Below are 20,158 nucleotides of genomic sequence, written 5' to 3' on the forward strand. Positions count from 1 at the left end.
TCAGGAGTACAATTTTCTGTTGACCCCACTTTTCATTTTCTTTCTCATTGAGTTATATTTTAATAAATAAAATCAACTCCTAATTTCTCTATGTGAAGTTTCTCCTAACAGATCACATCCACCTTATTTTCAACCTGAACACCAATGAAAATTTTATTTCACTTCATTTCTACAACGTATAAACAGATGACAGAACAGCCACAAAGACGAAAAAAAATCACATTTGATGATATCTTAATAAAAAAAATCAACTCTTAATTTCTCCATGTTGTAACATTTTTTCTCTCTCCTACTAACACTTTACATCTACCTTTTTTGGGGAGGGGGAGGTAAATCATTTCACATCAACCTTATTTTTAACATAAACACCAATGAAAAATGTTATTTCAATTCACTTCCATGAAGCCTAAACAAACTATAGTATAACCACAAAGAAAACATTCACAATCATTTTGGGGGTCTCACTTGATAGTAACTGCCTAGAAGGATGTCCTCGTTCTTTCACATTTTTGTCCTCTAATGGAATAGCTAATTAGTATCAGATCTTTCTCAAAGTCATAGTATAATTAGTTCATTCTTTCTTCCAAAGAAAATTTCATCAATTTACAGCACTCCTGTCTGTTCTCAGTCACAAGGAAACAATAATTAGAACCATGCTGCTAAACTACAATTACATGGCCATCCCACCCCCCAAATGTGATGTTCTCTGGGGAAAAAACCAAAATACAATTACTTATTCGGCTAAGTTTTCCTCTCCTCGGATGCACCATTCTGGACAGTGCTGTCAAACCCATGATAGGGAACTTCAATCATGGGTTGGGGTAGTGGACGTCCTTTGAAGTCCTCGGGAAAGCATTCAAATTCAGGGCCAAAATTGAACTTGACCACACAGTTTGGCTGGTTGGGGAGTGTGTACATGGAAGCAGCAGGGTAGTAGCGTCCCCCATTCAGATCCTTGAAAGCAACACCTTGGCATACTCCATTCTTGAAAAAAGATATCTCACTTCCTGCAGAGCAACACCACCATTTGTTAAGAACTCACCAAAAGGTTGATTAAAAAGATGATCCTTCACTTTAAAGCTGATAAGATGTATCAAATTCTCACAACACACCAGGAGACACAAAACTATCCCTCTCAGAAAGATGGTGCCACAAATTTTCCTCGATGGCTAATAGTGACTAAAAAATAGCTAGTAGCAGTTTTACATCATCATTTTGGTTTGTTTAACTAATTTTCTCACACAAGAGAAAAGGATGACCATGAACTATTGTTGGTGTTGCTAAAATAACCAGATATTCCTATATTCTTTTTTTTTTTTTGGCTAAAAGATCAGCAATTATGTTAAAAAATAAAAATGTACAGAGATGAAGTCTAGGCATTCCCAGACAGTACAGAACAAGAAAGACATTGAACTACGGATCCACCTTCGGCAAAGCCATCAGCTGAAACCTCAATTCCCCTATTGGAATATCACCTCACCTTCGGCAATGCCATCAGCAAGGAGAAAACCAATCAAAGGTGCACAAATCTGAATCTGCCACAGTACAGAAACAAGAAAGACACTGAACTAAGAAAGCTCAATTCCACAATTGGAATATCACCTCACCTTCGGAAATGCCATCAGCAAGGAGAAAACCAATCAAAGGTGAACAAACCTGAATCTGGGTTTTCCTTGACTATCCCATATAATATCACTATGGATGAATGGAGGATAATCATCCACAGTTTCTAACCATCTTGAAGACGCCGATTTTTTTGCTAACATATCTGCAACAGAATTACGGCTGAAACAGCCTCTCGACATTCTTGAGGTAAGGCCGCGTAGTTCTCACCCCCGGACCTTGCACATGCAGGAGCCTCGTGCACTAGGTACGCGCCTTTTTTTTTTCCTTTTGGTTACTGGATTATTCTCTCTATAGCAATGAAAAATTTTCCAGGAAATGGAAGAGAGGAATGATTTCAAGTACCACTTTTTTATTTTTTTTGGGTCGAAAATTTCAAGTACCTCCATTGCTGCAAAAAATTAACTACCGCCTCAGAATCACTCTCAACCCAAAGCAGCCAAACACCTTTCAAAAGCACCAACTCAAGATGAACAAAGTACAACCAATAATGCTTAATAAAACGGGATGTCACATTGAGTCAAACCTTTAGGAAAAGATTACCTAGCTACCTACTCCAGATGTGCTATAGTTGGGCCTGATTATGTCAAATCCCATGTCTGAGCATTATCAGGAGGCCCAAGCATTGTCTCAAACAGCAGCAGCTCACCCACCTAGAAAGGAAATAGTCAACTACCCCAGACTACAACAGACTAAATTACCAGAACATAGCCCAACAGGCCAACTCTCAGTGACATATGAATATCCCAATTAACGAAGATTTTAAAATTAAATATGGTAAGGTATGATGCCTAAAGCAATCAAACATAAAAGCACGGACAACACCACACCGCATAAGAAACACAAATGTTTTCTAACCAAATCACATCATTCAAGAATCAAGACTGTGTACTGCAAACTAAAATTGTAAGATTGGATGGTCAATACAGCAACTTTGATTACTGTGAAACGCAAGATGAGAAAAATCTACCACTCCATGTAACCAAGCACTCAAATTGGCAACTAGAAAACCTTCAAATTTAATCTCCTTGTTTGCTTCATGAATGTCAAGATATTTCTAAGGTGGCAGCCAAATGGTGCACCAGAGACTAGAACAGATTGTCAAGTGAAATTAATCCATCAGTAACAGATCTTGGAATGTCAATATGGTTGAGTGGTTACTGGTTACCCTCCATTATAAATGAAAACCCCTATCAATCTTATCCAAACATATGAGACCATATGGGAGGTGCAATATTAGCAGCTTCAATGCACTTGAAAGTCTTCCATAAACCACAGATGATAGATCACCTTAAAACAAAAGCTAATTAAACCACACCCGAAGTGAACAAGTACAAAAAGCTATATCAACTAACGAGTCAGAAGATTTGTGAGGCAATAGTTACTTCATCTTATGTTGTCTAGTACTAATGCTACTACAATTATCTTCCATATGCATCCATTTCTAGTGCAACGCCAGAATGATTCTTATCAACTAGTGGACCTTCCCCTCAATGTAAACTATAGATCGATGACCTTTTGGGATCCAAAGACTAGAAGTTTTGGGAAGAAAATAGCAGGGTTCAGGAGCTTAAAAGGAGCTAAGGTTAAATACACATAGTGCCTATAAAACTATTATTCTATTATTCATCTTTGATTTAGTACAATTACTACTAGGGCATTCCCCTAGGGTGAATGACAGCTACAACAACCTCCTTCCAATTCAGTGACTGGATGGAAAGTAAGCAAGGTGGAAAGGAAGTTTAAAAGGTAGTAAGGTCACTCTAATAGCATGTTTTACACCTTTTACCTACATAATAATCTTATTCTTTCTATTCTGGATATGGCAAAAACTTGGTATTCCAGGAAATGAATTCTGAAGAAATGGCCTTGAGGAAAAGAAGGCTGCCTTCTCTGTAGATTAGGTGAACAGATTTAAGACCAGTAAGAGTATTGAACAGAGTCCTTCTAGTGAGGAACAGGTAGGGACGAAGTAGCTATTGGCTGCTTATCATTGAAATGAATATGATGGAGAATCATAAGAGGGAGAGTTAGAATGAACCACCCAAACCCAAAAAAAAATCTAAAAAATGTAAAAGAAAAAAAATTCAATATATACAGTATCCCATTGACTTATTTTGGGGTTTTTTTTTTCCTCGGATGTTACCATGTCCATCGTTGACTTAGACTATCCTCATATCTCATATTAGAATTTTAAGGTTATAAACTCAACTGAACAAAAGAAAAAGATGATAGACCAGGGTCACTGTACATACTTAAATAAGAGGAAGATGGGAAGGAAAGGGAGGAAAAGGAGGAAAAGGAGGAAAAGGAGGAAGGTCTTTAACAGTTTAGTCACCATTATGCATAAAGTGAATACACAAGCAAATGAAAAGCTCCATTTCATCTTAAACCACATACATGATGCATCCCATCACAATCTAAAGCGATGCATAAGCCTCTTCATAATGCATCAAAGATACTGATCTTTTTGGCATTAGACCTCTTATTACCAGATCTTGACAAGCCCACAACTTAAACACTTGCCATTGACATAAAAAAAGGTTATTGATGTAGATCAAAGGATCCAACAGCATTACACCCGTAGGGAAAAGAGACAGCCAGCATCCAGCCTTTAAGCCCCATAGGGCGGGCCTTAAAGCCACATCAAGCCCAGCACTTGAAAGCTACTAGCAGGAAGAAGAACTAGTTGCAGTTGGACGAACTACCTCGTGAAGAATCCAATCAACTTAAGAATGGAGAAGAAGAATCGGATTCCAGAGCCCTCTTGGGATCCCCCCCCTACTCCCCTAGTATCAGACCCATATAAGCGATATATTTCCAACAATAAATAGTTGCAACAGATCTGGCGGAAGAGTCTCAGAATCAGATCTGATTTCTGGTTGTTGCTCACAATAGGTTAGCCAAATGGGTAGGGGAAAGATACTGTTTGAATCGTCCAGGGAAGAGTAGTGTATGCCCCAAATTTCAGACCAAATCAGTGAGGGACTTCGAATTGGTAGACTCTTCGGTTGGGTTCTGTTTTACCGCTAGTAGCAGCAACTTGTTGAAGTTGCAAGAATAATAACAGGGAAGGAATAATAGAAGAAGAGAGAGAGAAAGAGAGACTGCATGAAGAAAAAGGGGGGGGGGGAAGCTCGCAGACTGCCATGCAGGCACCAAACCACTCACAATTTTAATTGATCATCAAATCTGCCCAATGAATTGAGTTACAAGCATACTTATAAAAACAAAATTAAAAGTTTCCTAATTGAAGTCTAAAACTGAAGTAAAGAAAATATAAGTATAGTATCCCATGAGGGAATGATTTGTCCAACAGAAATAAGATCTCCTAATTATCTAACCCAATATGGAATCGAACTTTAAAATAAAAAACGGAATGAAACTATAGCGTAACTGAAATATTACAAGATAAATCGAAATAAGTAAATAAATAAACTAGTAATATTCTACTAAACCGAAGACCCAAATCTGGACCTGGTTCACGGTCTGAGTTCCCAAATGGGTTTGTGTCAATCCATGGAAACACTCCTGCATCAATAGAACCAGAGTAGACCAAAGAATATTCCCTGCATTATAACTTACTGCTCCACCTACAAGTGATGGCCCTAGATTCCCCAGAGAGCATCCATCGAATGAAAACAAAGAACTTAACAACTCTCTCCACAAATAAAGGGAGAACTTATTGATCTTCAGCCCTAGAATAATGGAGATGTGGAGCTTCCCACTCACATCTCTGTTTACTTAATATTTCTTCCTTATCTTAACCTTTCACATATTCATTCGGAGACCGTCTATAAACCTGTGCAACTGTTATGGAGATATTGATAGTCTCCACGTCAGAGACTGCAAGGTCATAGAAATGAACAAACTTAAAGACAGCATGAATAGCCCAAAAGTGGTAGATCCAGAGCCCTAAATTTCCTCACTGAAGTAACTTCAAGGGCAGTCAAAAGCCTTTGGCAGTTACCAGTCTATGAACTATGGAGATGAAGATCTTAATAACTATAAAGTCTGCATTTTAAAGAATTATGCTACACCATATCAATTAAGCTTTAGGAAAAGTGCAAATCTAGATCCTTCCAATTTCATGGCTTCAATAAATAAATGCATGCCGCATGAATACATCAGGAGGAGAGATAGATATAGATGCTGGTAAATTTGATTGACTGATTGATCGATGGAGAAACACACACAGGGGAAGCAGTACAGACCACACAGCTGTCATTCAGCAAGGATACCAAGTAGGCCCTTTTACCCCATCCTAGATCATATGCTCCATTTTGTTCCTTCTATTTCCCATACTCTGAGGTGCCCAAGTCACCAGGCAACACTACCAAGGCACTCAGATAACACTGAGATGTGGATCTGGGTTTCAAAACCGAACCGGATTGCTTATGGGCCCATTCAAGAGTGCAATAGCCAAATATCAAAGAATGATGGCAGTTCTGTAAATAAATTGAGGTTTCTAAAGAGTGGCAGACTTGTAATTAATGGGACTCAAGTGAATGTATAATATGTAAGGTGTAGAAGGACTACTCTTGGAAGAAGAAACGAAAGAAACTCAAAGGGGGCTAAAAGGTAAAGGCAGAGGTATAATGGGAAAGAAAAGAGTAAATTAAGAGACTAGAAGAATCGTGGAAGAGAAAAGGGAAAAAAGGCTATCGTCTTTTTCCTCATAACCAGCAAGAACCAGGAAAGGGAACTCGATGGCAGCTCTTGCAATCAGACTCAATCGACCGAGGAATTCAAAGGTGAAGAGTAGCCTAGGCCTGCCGAGTTGATCCAAACCATTACAGTTCAAGAGATCAGGCAGCGTTTGGATTGCAAGATTCTGAAACGAGGGTTCAGCGATAGATGCAGGTACAGCCGTGTAGGGAAGGTTGGTATTCTCGGTGAGAGGGATTTCAGCAACCAAAACCCTAAGAGTTCTGCTCGCCCAGGTGGGTACACCCTTCGCCCAAAGCTTCAGAGTTACCAGATGGCCTTCGAGTGGTATTTAATCTAACAGAAGGGTTGTTGAGTACGTCCAGAACAGAGTATACCAGTGAGGGTAAAGAGAGAGATAAAAGGGAAGGAAGGGAGGAGGAAGAAGAAGAAGAGGGGGGGGGGGAATGGTCATACGACCTTGGCAAGTACCCATCAGGCACCAAAACAACTCAAATCAATTCATTCTCCAGATCTTACCCCAATGAATTGGGTTACAAGCCAATTTATAATGAACTGAAATTAAAAATTTCCCAATTAAAGTCTAGAATTGAAATCAAATAATCTCGTAATCTACTAAAACCTAGACTAGTAAAAATAGAAACACAATAAACAATTCAAATTGGTAATTCCCTACTTGTCTAATAACTAACCAAAATAAAAAGAAAATTACATATCTTTCCCAAATAAATAAATCCCAAAAGATCCTACTAGCTTTGATTCCAAATTGGTACTAACTAACCAAAATAAAAAGAAAATTACATATCTTTCCCAAATAAATAAATCCCAAAAGATCCTACTAGCTTTGATTCCAAATTGGATCCGGTTCATCTCCATCTGGACACCCATACAGTTTTGGATCGGTCCAAGGTTGTGCACTTGCATCACACCATCTGGAAGAGGATTTTCATTTAATCCTTTTAAACATTGTTGTACTTAAGCCACCATGTTGCATTCTCAGAACTCTTCCCAAGAACAAAACAACAATATAAATAGAATAAAGCGCAAAACCACCAATTAAGTCCATACCATAAGAGCTCTTAAACTGTATCACATGTGTTTTGGGGGATCAGGTGGTCAACATAAGGTAAAGAATTGAATATTGTTCGAAGATAAAGCACTTTAAATATTGGTGACAATTTGAGAATATTTCTAGTACTTTGTATAGCTTATTAACTCTATTTTCTGTTCACGTTCCCTCTAGGCTGTGTTTGGTAGGCAAGATAAGAAAATAAACGAAAAGAAAAAAGTACAAAAATTGTAGTATTTTCTTGGTTTAAGAAAATCACATTATGTTTGATATGTCCTAAACCAAGAGAAGATTCTTTTTTTGAATTTCAAAATTCACATGGGGAATGGTGAAGTTTTCTTTTTCTGCGAAAAAAAATGTCTTGCCTAAAACACAAGAAAATAAAAAAAAAACTTTTCGTTTCTTTTCTTTTCTTCTATTCGTAGCCAAACATTTATTTTCTTGCCATTTCATTTCTTTTCTATTCTTTTATTTTCTTCTCTTTTCTAGATTCTTTTTTCTTTTCATTTCTTTTCTTTTCTTCTCTTGGCTAACAAACACAGCCCTACTAAAAGTAAACACAAAATCAATGGATCCATTAGGATGAGATAAGAAGTCCAAACAGGTAGGGACTGGTTTGGAATTAATTTGAATTCGTCAACAGGTAACAGACTTGTGTGAGTTGAAGCACAGAAACAAGGATCCAATCCTGAGTTTTCCAAGAATGTCCACCTGATATAGTGCAAATCATGGTAAGAAAAGCATTATATGGGCAAAAAACTGAAATTATTTAGTTTAGGTATCAGATGTTTACGTTTCAAAAATTCCAGACCAAGAAATTGACCCATTTTTAAAATTAATTTTATCAAATTTTTGCAAACAATTCCGAAAGTATTTTTTGGCCCAAATTATTCATCATCCAAATAATTCACAAGGGCCGTCTGTTGGAGTCCAAAATTTTCAGATTAAATTATTCGTTTCCCAATCATGAATTATCTGCGGAGGCTAAAAAAAAAAAACTTCAAACTTTTTCAAATAGGGATATAACATGAAGTTACTTGCTAGTTGGAAATTAAATTCCACTCCTCATGAGAATAAAAATAATTTAAAATATATATATATATATATATATATGTAAGACCAGTAAAGTGTAGAAACATCAACATAAATAAGCCCCACAATATCAAACTAGTTAATCATCATAGGAGAAGAAAGAGGGGTAGGGTGAAAAGAAAGAGAGAGAGAGATAGAGAGAGAGAGAGAGAGAGAGAATAAAAGAAGAATCAGCATTAGTATCTTCAATTCTCATATAAAGAAACCAAGCACAATGTGCACGATTATACAAGCATAGAGTATCTAAGCATTACTCACAGAGTGCAAAAACAACTCAATCCAATAAAAAACATAAAAAAAATACACCAGCAATCACCTAACATTCACCCGACAGCTACAAAACAATTCTAAACAAGAAAAGGGATAAAAAAAAATGAAGAACAACCAAAATTTCCATTTCATCAACCAAATAGATGCAGAGATGCCATTCTACAAGTAAAGCAACAGTTTTCTACGTTGCAGAGAACTGTAAAAAGAGGCCAAATATCAGAGAACAGCAAAGTGCACAAAAAAAAGGGAGGGAAGGGGGCAATACACTACTCAGTGACAAAACAACAATATCACTTCTGCTCACATTCGATAATAGTGCAATACCCAACTTACCTGGTACTACTTTGGGTGGATCTTCCTTCCCATCAGGAGCGCACGCATACTTCTGCCCCTTGTAAAAAACAAAATGCGGTGGTTTTGGGGCATACAAAGCTCCATCAGGCAAATTAATGTAGCAACCAATAATATCACCTTCCACATAACCTTCTTCACCATACTTCTCTGTCAGAGCCTTATGAACCTTACTCCCATCTGTATCTCTATACCCAAAACTATTCCCATCGTACCCAACCGGCGCCTGCAAATCCCCCTTCTCCGTTGTCCACCCAAGCCTCGTATGACCGGTCTCCCCAAGCTTCGATACTTTAATTTCAAAATACCAAGCACCCTCAACAACCCCTCTCGTCGCCCTAACCATTCGGTATCCTTTGGAACTCCCCGCAGACAAACGGTCGTCACCGAGCTCAACTTTCTCAGCCTTGTAGACCTTGGAGAGGCAAATTTTTATGTCGGGTGTATCGTCGCTCTTGTCAGGGAACCGAGCCATTGGAGCTATAAAGACATTGTTTACTGCGGTCACATGGTTGGCATTGGATTTACTCTTCTTCTTGTTCTTCCGTGATGATTTCGCCCAAACATTGTTGTTTTTCTTCTTGGGCTTCTTTATCGCCGCTGGCGCTGCTGGTGGGGTTAGCGTAATTGTCTCCGGTTCCGCTTGTTCTAGTGGCATTGCTTCGAGGGCTTTCAAACTGAAGGAAGATAGGGGCTTTTTCTTCTTCCTAAGATGATTTTCATCTTCATCGGAGATTGAGATGGTTTTTGGTGATTGTTGCTCTTGTTTTTGGTGTAGGGTTTTCGGGGTTTCTTCATCATTGTCATCGTCGGAGAGTTCCTCTTCGGAGAGCTCCTCAGAAGCTTCTTCCTGTTTTATATGTTCGTCTAAGTTCTTTCCTGAAGGTTCAATGGTGGCAGGTTGGGTTCCATTGTTGCCCCAATCGTCTTCATCGTCATCCTCGTCCCTGTAAGTAGCTCTCAAGTTATCCATAACTAGGTTTAAAGGTGGAACCCAAAAGGATTCTCCTTAGTTCCTAGTCCAGCAATGCTATGAAAGATTGCTCTTTTATCTACTGAGTTGTACTTCCCAGTTCCAAACCATCTGAGCGAGTTTTTTTCTTTGGTTTTTTTGGGTAAAATCTGAGCTTAGAGTTGGAAGGAGAACAAACAAGAAGAAGCATGCAGGAGAGCTGAGACAAGAAGAAGTCCTGGGTCCGTCCTATGTCATGACTTGTTGTCACAGATCCAATATGGCCGAAGCCCGAAATATATAAAATAAACGGATAGTATATGAATGGAATAGATATCATTAAATTCTATAATAATAAATAAATAAATAGATAAAACATGTATATTATTCTAATTATTAAATATTAAAAATTAAATAAGTAATGATCCGAGGGTTCTTAAAGAGGATTCGGTTCCTCTCTTGGGCGAGCGACACAAGACAAGGCAATGATCCAACGATTTGAGAAAGGCATGGAAAATGAGGCATCAAGAACCATTGGATCATCATCTCACCACGTGATACTCGCCCAGATAGTTATGGACAAGACATGGGCGGTAAGCACTAAGGAAAGGAGCCAGATCTTCTTAAAGATTCAATCCGTTTTAAAGGGAAAAAAAAAACCTAAAACAATTGAGATACATGGATTGATTATTGACATTTATATGAGATTTAAAAAAAAAATCATAAATGAAATTATATATCAATAGATAAAAGAAAAAATAACAATGTAAGGAATGAGACAGGATTCTCTACGATGATACATATTGGGGGTAGGAAGGTATGGGTTATAATAGTCATCTATATTGTTTAAAGAGATTCATATCCAATTAAAGAATATCTGGATTTGATCACTTTCAATCTGGATTTGATCACTTTCAATCTGTTTATATCCCTATTATGAATTACAGTCACTTGGATTTAACAAGCCTTGAATTCTTTCTTACATTCACATGCGCATTTTGACATTTTCCTAAAGTTTTTATTCTTTTTGGTAGAACACTCTCTCTTCGACCAATATGTAAGAGATCGATTGATTGATTTGATTTTGTTTGATTGGATTGAATCGGTTTAATTCTAATATGACCAATTGTAAACCAAGCTACTAAGGACGTTTTACTTTGGTATGATTTGGTCAAATTTTGTATAAATATTTTGTTACTGAGCTACCATCATATTTGATCTAGTCCTATTTTGGTTCTACATGTATCCATAAGGAAATCAATGGAAACACATGTTTTGTTTTTTAGGTATTCGATTTCTTATCGGGCTATTATCCGGTCTTAGGTTTTTTATCGAGCTCAGTCCTTTTTTCGATTTCACTCGTTGCATTCGATCAGTCCGATTTGGTTTATGTTTTTCTATTGATTCCATTAAATGCCAACTCAAAATCACCTAAAATCAGCTCTCCAATAAGTGATAAACAAACGGCATGAGATCTACCCTATAGGCACATGCCCTAAAGCTAAAGGGAAACTATTGAGGCACGGAATCAAGTCGCACACACATTGGGGTATGACTCGACCCCCCACATTTTGACATATCAGGCACTTTCCATTAATGATGGATACAAGAGCCACAACATTTGGTTACGAAATGGTGACCTGTCACACCATCAACCTCTCCTACATAAATTCTGATTTACAATGGCATGTCACACCTCTAGCCTTGCCTACATGAACTCCGGTCCATATAACCAATGTGACCCCAGGAGTCAGGACCATGCAAACCAAGGCCACTCCTCCTCCCTGTATATATCCGAATAGTATCCCATGTACAAAGGTCAATTTTCTCTTCACCAAGCCTATCTATTATGTGCCACTTGGTAGCATTAGGTGGGTGGCTTAGGAGTTACATAGTAGTTATCTTTGTATGGAAATTAAGGGGGTAGTGGGGATCGATTTAGTTATGTTAGACATGTTAAATGGGGAAGTTACTTTAACTAATTATATTTATGTAAATACCATAAGATAATATGAAGAAAGTGTGTTTGAATCCAAGTAGAACTCTTTGAGTTGAAGGTAAACTTCCTCTATAAGTCAAACCTCAAGCTTGGTCCATAAAACTAATGCTTCTCCTTATTTTGTTTGTAATCTCTCTTTCATCCTATTTTATCATTCAATGGAAATGAGAATTTATTTTTTGTTTCAAGTTTAGTCCTTACCCTGATTCTATATATAATTGGTATTGATCCATTAAGTGTACTGCACAAAAAATCCTCAAGTTTTAAAAAGGAGAAAACTGATGTTGATTGTTGTGAAGGGAGTGTACTAGAAACGATAGGTCTTTGACCATGGATTCAGGTATATTTATACCACATCTATATTAATCGTTATATGCTTATTTTATCTCTATGCATTATATTGTATAATTTTTTTTTTTTCAATGGTAAGTATTTGTGGTTGCAGTTATTTTTAATGAAAAAGGGGTTTGTCATCCTTTCTCCTTCACTTCGGAAAATACCCTTTTACCCCTGTGTCTAACTTGGGATTAGCATATAGTATATATCACTAACTTATGGAAAGCTGACGGCATGCTTAACCCTCTCTTTTTTTAAATATTTTATTTTCCTGATATCATATGGCCATGTGAATAATACCATTTCTCGCACTACCATTGGCTGGGCGTGTGACTTTCAACCCTACAGTGGCAGTGTGGGGATCTATTTTCATATTTTATCCGCCTGAGTTGTAAGTTTTTAGCCGACACCCCAGGATCGGTTGAGGGAATCGGCCAATATATATAGATCTGATCAATTTTTGAATTTCTTTGGAGGAGACTCATAGAGATATACAGTGTGTACTGTGGATCATCCTTCGATTTTGAAACGCTAACCCACCGGCCAACATGTCGATGGGGAACGATACGACTTGGGTTGGAAAGAAGCCTCTGAGACGGCTTGGAGGAATGTCCGATGCGTTATCTATCGCAGCTGATCTCGGTTTCTCCGTTCCTCCTCCTCCTTCTCAGGTAAATTGTTTCTTTGTCTTTCTTCCGAAATTCATTTCTTCTTGTACATTTCTGTGGATCGGCGTTTTTGAGTTCCTCCTTCGTTACTCTGATTTTGGTTATTTTTCCCTCATCCGTCACCTGCATTGTAGAGTTCCATTGTCGATGCTGAATTAGTCTTCTCTCTTCAAATTGGATGCTTTTTTATCTTATTTTTCTGACAATTAAATTCGGCAGCTGGTGCTTTAATCGATTTCATTTCTGGGTTCATTTCGTTATATTACTTCCAACAGAATTCTCTAGGGACATTTCCTTCTAGTTTACTATGATCATTTGATGGGTTACTAAGAAAAGATTTTGAATACAGTTAAATTTTTTTTTTTTTGGAAGGGTCTTCTTACATATTACTTATATCTGTCTGGGGTTTAAGATCGGACTCTGGTCTGGTCTCTGTTTAATTCAGAAGTTTTCGGACCTGACATGGTAAGAGTTGGGTGTTGCTTGCTAGATACAACTTACAAGTTTGTTGCAACACCTACCTCTATGATGCCTCTATACTCTTCCTATTTCCTTTACCATTTGAAGGAGTAGTCCTTCTCCTTAAGAATGGGCTGGATAAGTTATATAAATGATGCAATCAAATGGACGAATCGGGTACAGTTTGGTAATATTTTCTCATTCCGAAGACCTCCTAGTTTGTTTGTTTTCGTACACTTCTTTTTTTTCTTCTTATCATGGATGTCTATTCATATGTCGTAGATTTTGTTTGTGCATCACCTCAGTGTAGAACTGTAGATCGGTCTTAATTTGGGTTGGACAAGTTAGTTCCTTTACGGATTTTATATTTTATATTTTTATTTTTTATATAGAAATACTTCTAGCCATTTTTTTACCAAGTATTTGATTTCTTGTTAACCTTAGCTTGGTTTATTGTTTTTCACCTTGCAATGAATTTTACCTGCTAATGGCATTTCTACATACTGTGAGTGCTATATTTGACACTTGCAACTAATCCTGGTGCCTTGTCCTTTTTTCTTTTTATAGGAAGACCTGCAAAATTTGTCCCTTGCCAATGGTGACAAGAGTGATGAGTTGATAAGAGTCCTAAGAGAGCTTACCACGGTACAGAGAAAAATAGCAGATTTGCAAGTAGAACTCCAAGGTCGAAAGGTCAGTTATATAACTAGGAATTCTTGCACTTTGTGTGTGTGTGTGTCTCTCTCTCTCTATCTACCTACCTATCTGCAATCCTTAGACTATCTGATATACCCATTGTAGAAATCATCAGACTACTTGCTCATAAAGCCCGACTGAATGAGATAATTTTAACAATAAAGTCCATCGTTCACTCTAGCAGCCAGGAAAGAAGAAAAAGAATGGTTGAATTGTCAGAGATAAGATAATCCTTAAAGGAGATATCTTTATCAACTTGCCATGTAAAAGATCAATTAGATGGAATGTGTCCGAGGGTGGGCACCCGTACCTGAGTATATGCCTACATACTTATCACATTGTATCCCAATGGTCTACATAGTGGGTGCCTTTCAAATCTCCTATTTTTCTTTGTATGGCGTAAACATATGTTTTTCTTAGGATTTTATAGTTTCAGTTTGCTTCGAGATTACATCAGTGGTAATGCATTATATCACAGTTTTCTTGCTTTGTCGTTGTTTTCCGTTGGTTTTCATCTGTAAAGTTGTGGAACTTTTCTGTGGGTAAAGGAAAAAAGGATAAAAAAGGGCATACCCAATGCACGAGGCTCCCACCACTGTGGGGTTTGGGGAGGTTCATAATTTATGCAGCCTTACCCCCGCTTTGCATAGAGGCTGTTTCCTGACTCAAACCGACGACCACTAGGCCTCAATGGAGCAACCTTTTTCCTTCCTTCAGTTAAAGGAAAAGGATGCTAATGCTAATCAGTTAGTGAAACATGTTTTGATGAACTCATATGACCATTTCATGTACCTTAAATTGAGATTTTATCATTATTTGATATTTAAACAACCCCCTCAAAAAAAAAAAAAAAAAAAAAAAAGCAAGGAATAAAATGTGTTAATTTTATTCATCACTAACATCTTGATTGATTCGCATGTTTCTGAATGTTTAGGATGATAAGAACGTGGCACATCTAACACATGTACATGAAATGGAGAAGAAAATTGAATCTTTGGCAAGGATTACTACTATCCTTAAGGATGTTATTCAGAATAAGGTAATTTATATGGAAATTAGTTTCTCCATCTCTGTTTTATAATTGGGTAAATATATTTCATTTTGCTTTTATTGGGCTGTTGTAAAGACTTCAAATGCAATAGTTTTTGTTTCTCCTCCTCTATACTCCTTTCAAATAGTTATAGATGCTCAGAGGGTAATAAGAGAGAGAGGGACTTTTTTCATTTTGCTTCCCGAATTGAATGTTTGCCATTTTTTTAAAGACTAATCGAGGGACTATGTAAGAAAGGAAATAATCATTTCATGAGATGATTGCCCTAAGTTTCGATGTTCTAATGCGTTGCCTCATACTTTTACCTTTAGGAGACTGATGAAGGCAATCTCTACATGAAAAATGTGTCTTAGTGTATTTGACTCTTTGATTGTCATTAAACAAACAAAATGCTAGTTTATCCCTTGTATTATTCACCATTTCACTGGATTTTGTTTTCGGCTTTCTATCTCATCTTTTGTCCCTTCCTTAAAACTTAATTTTTGGCATTTCACCTCACATTTTTTTTTCCTGCTTATATCATGATTTCTTAACCTAGTCTTTTCTATAAATGATGCTTTCATTGGTCAGGATCGCATCATAGCTCGACTTCAACAACCATATTCGCTAGACTGCATCCCTGTGGAAGCAGAATTTCAGGTACAATAAAACCTCAAAATTAACACTTGTCTTATTCTATATCATGGTTTTGGTCTCCAAATGTATCGTCGTTGGTTTTAATGTCTTATGTGCAAAATAAATAAATAAATAAATAAATAAATAATGTATTCCTTTATATTAGAAAAAGAATCCTCTTTTGCTCTGGTACCTGCTTAACAGATTTCAGATGACTAGAATTATCTAGTTGTTTCAAAATATTACATTATAGATCTAAGAGATTGGTTAACTAAGTCACTACAGTTGGTGTAACTCCTAATATGCACTGCGTATACCTCTATATTGATTACCTTACTGTAGGTTTTCTTATCATCCACCTAAAAGATGCCTTAAAGTTTGTCATCTTCTCAAGGATGCTCTACTGGATAGCGCTTATTTGGGTTTAATTCGCGCGCACTGATTTTTTATGGTTCTATTCTTGCAGAAGGAATTCTCAGAATTATTGCTCAAGGCTGCTAGTGATTATGGGGCCCTTACGGCATCTGTTGCAGATTTTCAGTGGAGCCAGAATTTCAAGGAGCCACCATCTGTATGGGGGGTATGTCTATGCAAACATTTCAGAAATCTTGTCTTACTTTAATATGTTGGTAGACAGTCATAGCATGAAGTGATGTGCTAGAATTTCCTCACTCACACACACTCTCTCTCTCTCTCTTTAACCCAAGGGGCATCATTTATTTTTCATTTTTTGGTAAAAGTTTGAGAGTACTACTGAAAATCAGAAAATGTGATTAATGAGACATCCACTCCCCACACTCCCCAAAAAAAACCCTTGAAAATGGAGATTTTACAGTTGCAACTCCATAGACTTGAATAAAAAAATCCGACATTGCTAAATAATGTAAAAAATAAGTGCAAGAGAGGGGAGCACAATCCTTTCCTGCACCAGAGACTGGAACAGCCAATTAATTCCATAAAGCCCAATCTCTTGGACATTAAGCTTTGTTTAAATGGTTGTCTTATTTTGTCTGAAGCTTTTTTTCCCCACTTTATAAATTATTAGAAACATAGTTGCTAGGCATCCAGGTGACCTAGTTGGGGCTTGGGCGACTGTCGCCTTAGTGCATTGTTGCCTTAATGCAAGGCGTAGCACTTGTTTATGTCAAAAATCATTTAAGTAAATGATTTCATTTACTTAAGATATTATTCATAAATAAGCAAATACCCCCTATTTGAATCCAATAAAAATAGTTTCAAAACCAAATTCAAAAAATAAAAAAGTTAACCCACAGTCCAAGAACAAAACTAGATTTTTTTTGTTGTAGGATGATTTTCAATTTTCAAATGCGTGGGTTTTTCTCAATTCTAAAAATTTCATAAATCTTATCATGGTAAAACATTGCTAAAAACCATATGTGCTGTAAAATAACTTTTTTTTTTCTGTCCATAAAATTAATTTCATTCAGATGATTTTAATAGCATTAGCACACTGCAATATAAGTTTGACTAGAATATAACCTTTTCATTACAACTTAAATTTGTTGGAAAGCTGGATTTGTGCTCTACCTAATCCAAAAAATTTCATGTAAAATTAACATCATTTGGCCCGTCAAACTTATTAGAGAACAATAGCATTTCTCCAAATATGACTTGGTGTTGACTTAATATGATTTGGTGTCGATTTTTTATGACTTGATGTGGATTAATGTTGATAACTTGGATATGATTTAATATTGATTTTTTATAATATAAGGCATATGTAACATCCTAAATAATGTTAGAAAAGAGGGGAAATAAAATATAACACTTGGACGACTTGGTAACACCTAGGTTGTCGCGTAAGTGGTTAGGCAGCCCTCCATCGTCTATGATTAGAAAGCACTGTTCTGGTTGCACGACTATGATTAACTAAATCATCCACAACTTGATTATTTACCATTTATGTATGTATTCAGAAAGTACTCGTAATGCTGATGAGATCAGATATTTCCTAAAATGTTTTCCTAGAGGTTAATATGACAAGATCAAACAAGCACTTTGGAATCATTTACCCCTTACAAAATGATATTGGGATCATGTTATTCTTTAATGCTGAAGAGCTGGAGTCTTGTGTCATCTCAGTCCCTCAAGCAGCTTTCTAGGTTGAAAGTTGAAATGTTTTGTATACAAATTATTAGATATGGAAATAACTAAACCGAACAGATCCTAAGTCCTAAATGCTTCAGCTCCACACCAAGATCCCAACAAGCACCTCCACCAGTACATGGTAAGACAGTATTACTTTATTCTTGGCACCATGCCACCTCAAACGACTCTCTCGAATCTTATCATAAATCGGAGCTACCCCAACCAAGCTCTAATATAGTCATTCCTTACCTTATCCTTCCTAGCTGGTCGAATGACAGTATTATAAATTTTCCTTTAAGCTTTAATATGCCGATCACACAACACTCTGGATGCACCTTTCCACTTCATCCATTCTATTTTAGTCATATGGGCAGCATCATTCTCTATATCACCTTCTTTAGTTATGATTGAGCCCAAATATCTAAAATAGTCACTTTGAGGAATCTCCAACAACAACAATATTTACCACCTCATCAGCCATCCTAGTATGACTAAACTTACAAACCATTAATTCCATCTTAGTTCTGCTTATTAACTTAAGACCTTTTGATTCCAAGGTTGATCTCCATAGTTTCAACTTGGCATTAATCCCTTCTTCTGTTTCATCCACTAAAACAATATCATCTGCAAAAAACTTATCCCAAGGAACCTTATCTTGTATGCCTCTTGTTAAATCATCCATGATAAGCAAAAATGAATGAGGGCTAAAGGCTGATTCTTGATAGAACCCAATTGTAATTTGGAATTCACTACCTTGACCCCCATAGTTCTTGTGCTAGTCAACACACCATCATACATATATTTAATTGTGTCCACATATTTACTTGACACCCTTCTCTTCTCTAGTCTATACTAGAATAACTCTCTTGGTGTTATATCATATGCTTTTTCTATGTCAATAAAGACCATATGGAGGTCCATCTTGCCTTCTTTATATCTTTCCATGAGTCTTCTAAGTATGAAAATAGCTTCCATCGTGGATCTTCTTGGCATGAAACCAAATTGGTTCTACGTAATAGTACTTTCCTTTCTCAAGTGTGTTTCAATAACCCTCTCCCATAGCCTCATTGTTTGGCTCCTTAGTTTTATGTCTCTATGTTATTGCAACTATGAATATTACCTTTATTTTTGTAAATTGGGACCACGGAACCCAACCGAAGAGTCCACCAATTCGAAGTCCCTTACTGGTTTGGTCTGAAATTTACCCTCGCTGTCTTTTTTCTCCTGTGATGAATTTTATTGTTTTGAACCAAAAAACATTCTCCCGTAATCACCGCTCTTAGGCCGAATCTGTACAAAGAACCACTGCTCCCTAAGGAATGGTCTGGTGAGGATAGGCAAAGGATCTAGCTCTCCTCCTGGCTTCTTATGTTCTATTTTGTCTTGTTGACACACAAGACAGGTTTGGACATAACTTTCTTCTTTCATCTAAGGCCAATAAAATCGAGCGCCTGGACGATTCAACAGTATCTTTCCCCTATCCATTCAGCCAGAAATAAGATCTGATTCTGAGACTCTTCCACCAGATCTGTTGCAGCCATTTATTGTTGGAAATATATCGCTTATTTGGGTCTGATATTAGGGGGATCCCAAGAGGGTTCTGGAATCTGATTCTTCTTCTCCATTCTTAGGTTGATTGGATTCTTCGAGAAGTATTTCTTCCACCTGCAACTAGTTCTTCTTGCTGCTAGTAGTGCCAGGCTTGATGTGTCTTTTAGGCTGGATGCTGCTGGTTGTCTCTTTTCCCTATGGGTGTAATGCTGTTGGATCCTTTGATCTACATTAATAACCCTTTTTTTATGTCAATGGCAAGTGGTTAAGTCATGGGCTTGTCAAGATCTGGTAATAAGAGGTCTGTGCCAAAATGATCAGTATCCTTGATGCATTATGAAGAGGCTTATGCATCGCTTTGGATTGTGATGGGATGCATCATGTATGTGGTTTAAGATGAAATGGAGCTTTTCATTTGCTTGTGTATTCACTTTATGCATAATGGTGGCTAAACTGTTAAAGAGCTTCCTCCTTGTCCTCCCTTTCCTTCCCATCTTCCTCTTATTTATTTATGTACAGTGACCCTGGTCTATCATCTATTTCTTTTGTTCACTTGAGTGTTTGTAACCTTAAATTCTAATATGAGATGTGAGGATAGTCCAAGTCAAGAATGGACATGGTAACACCCCCCTCCCCCCCCCCTCCCCAC

The 20,158-nt window shown here is 37.1% G+C and overlaps 2 protein-coding genes across 2 annotated transcripts in view; one reads left to right on the forward strand and one right to left on the reverse strand.

The window, feature by feature from the left end:
* Positions 1 to 558: 558 nt before the first annotated feature.
* On the reverse strand, positions 559 to 10,312 carry LOC122074576 (protein TRAUCO-like). The gene is made up of 2 exons (XM_042639460.1): positions 9,056 to 10,312; positions 559 to 1,007 (listed from the first exon to the last, which is right to left on the reverse strand). Exons 1-2 carry the CDS (start codon positions 10,044 to 10,046, stop codon positions 742 to 744), a joined length of 1,257 nt encoding a protein of 418 aa, XP_042495394.1. The 5' UTR covers positions 10,047 to 10,312; the 3' UTR covers positions 559 to 741.
* A 2,462-nt stretch (positions 10,313 to 12,774) lies between these two features.
* The window catches only part of LOC122072744 (AUGMIN subunit 2), a 14,321-nt gene continuing 6,937 nt past the window's right edge, over positions 12,775 to 20,158 (forward strand). Inside the window, exons 1-5 of the mRNA XM_042637142.1 lie at positions 12,775 to 13,031; positions 14,055 to 14,180; positions 15,118 to 15,222; positions 15,805 to 15,873; positions 16,316 to 16,429. Of these exons, the coding sequence (XP_042493076.1) occupies positions 12,909 to 13,031; positions 14,055 to 14,180; positions 15,118 to 15,222; positions 15,805 to 15,873; positions 16,316 to 16,429 (537 nt within the window). The 5' untranslated portion in view covers positions 12,775 to 12,908. The remainder of the gene's footprint in view (positions 13,032 to 14,054; positions 14,181 to 15,117; positions 15,223 to 15,804; positions 15,874 to 16,315; positions 16,430 to 20,158) is intronic.

Source organism: Macadamia integrifolia, chromosome 3, assembly GCF_013358625.1.
Source record: "Macadamia integrifolia cultivar HAES 741 chromosome 3, SCU_Mint_v3, whole genome shotgun sequence".
NCBI classification, from domain to species: Eukaryota; Viridiplantae; Streptophyta; class Magnoliopsida; order Proteales; family Proteaceae; genus Macadamia; species Macadamia integrifolia.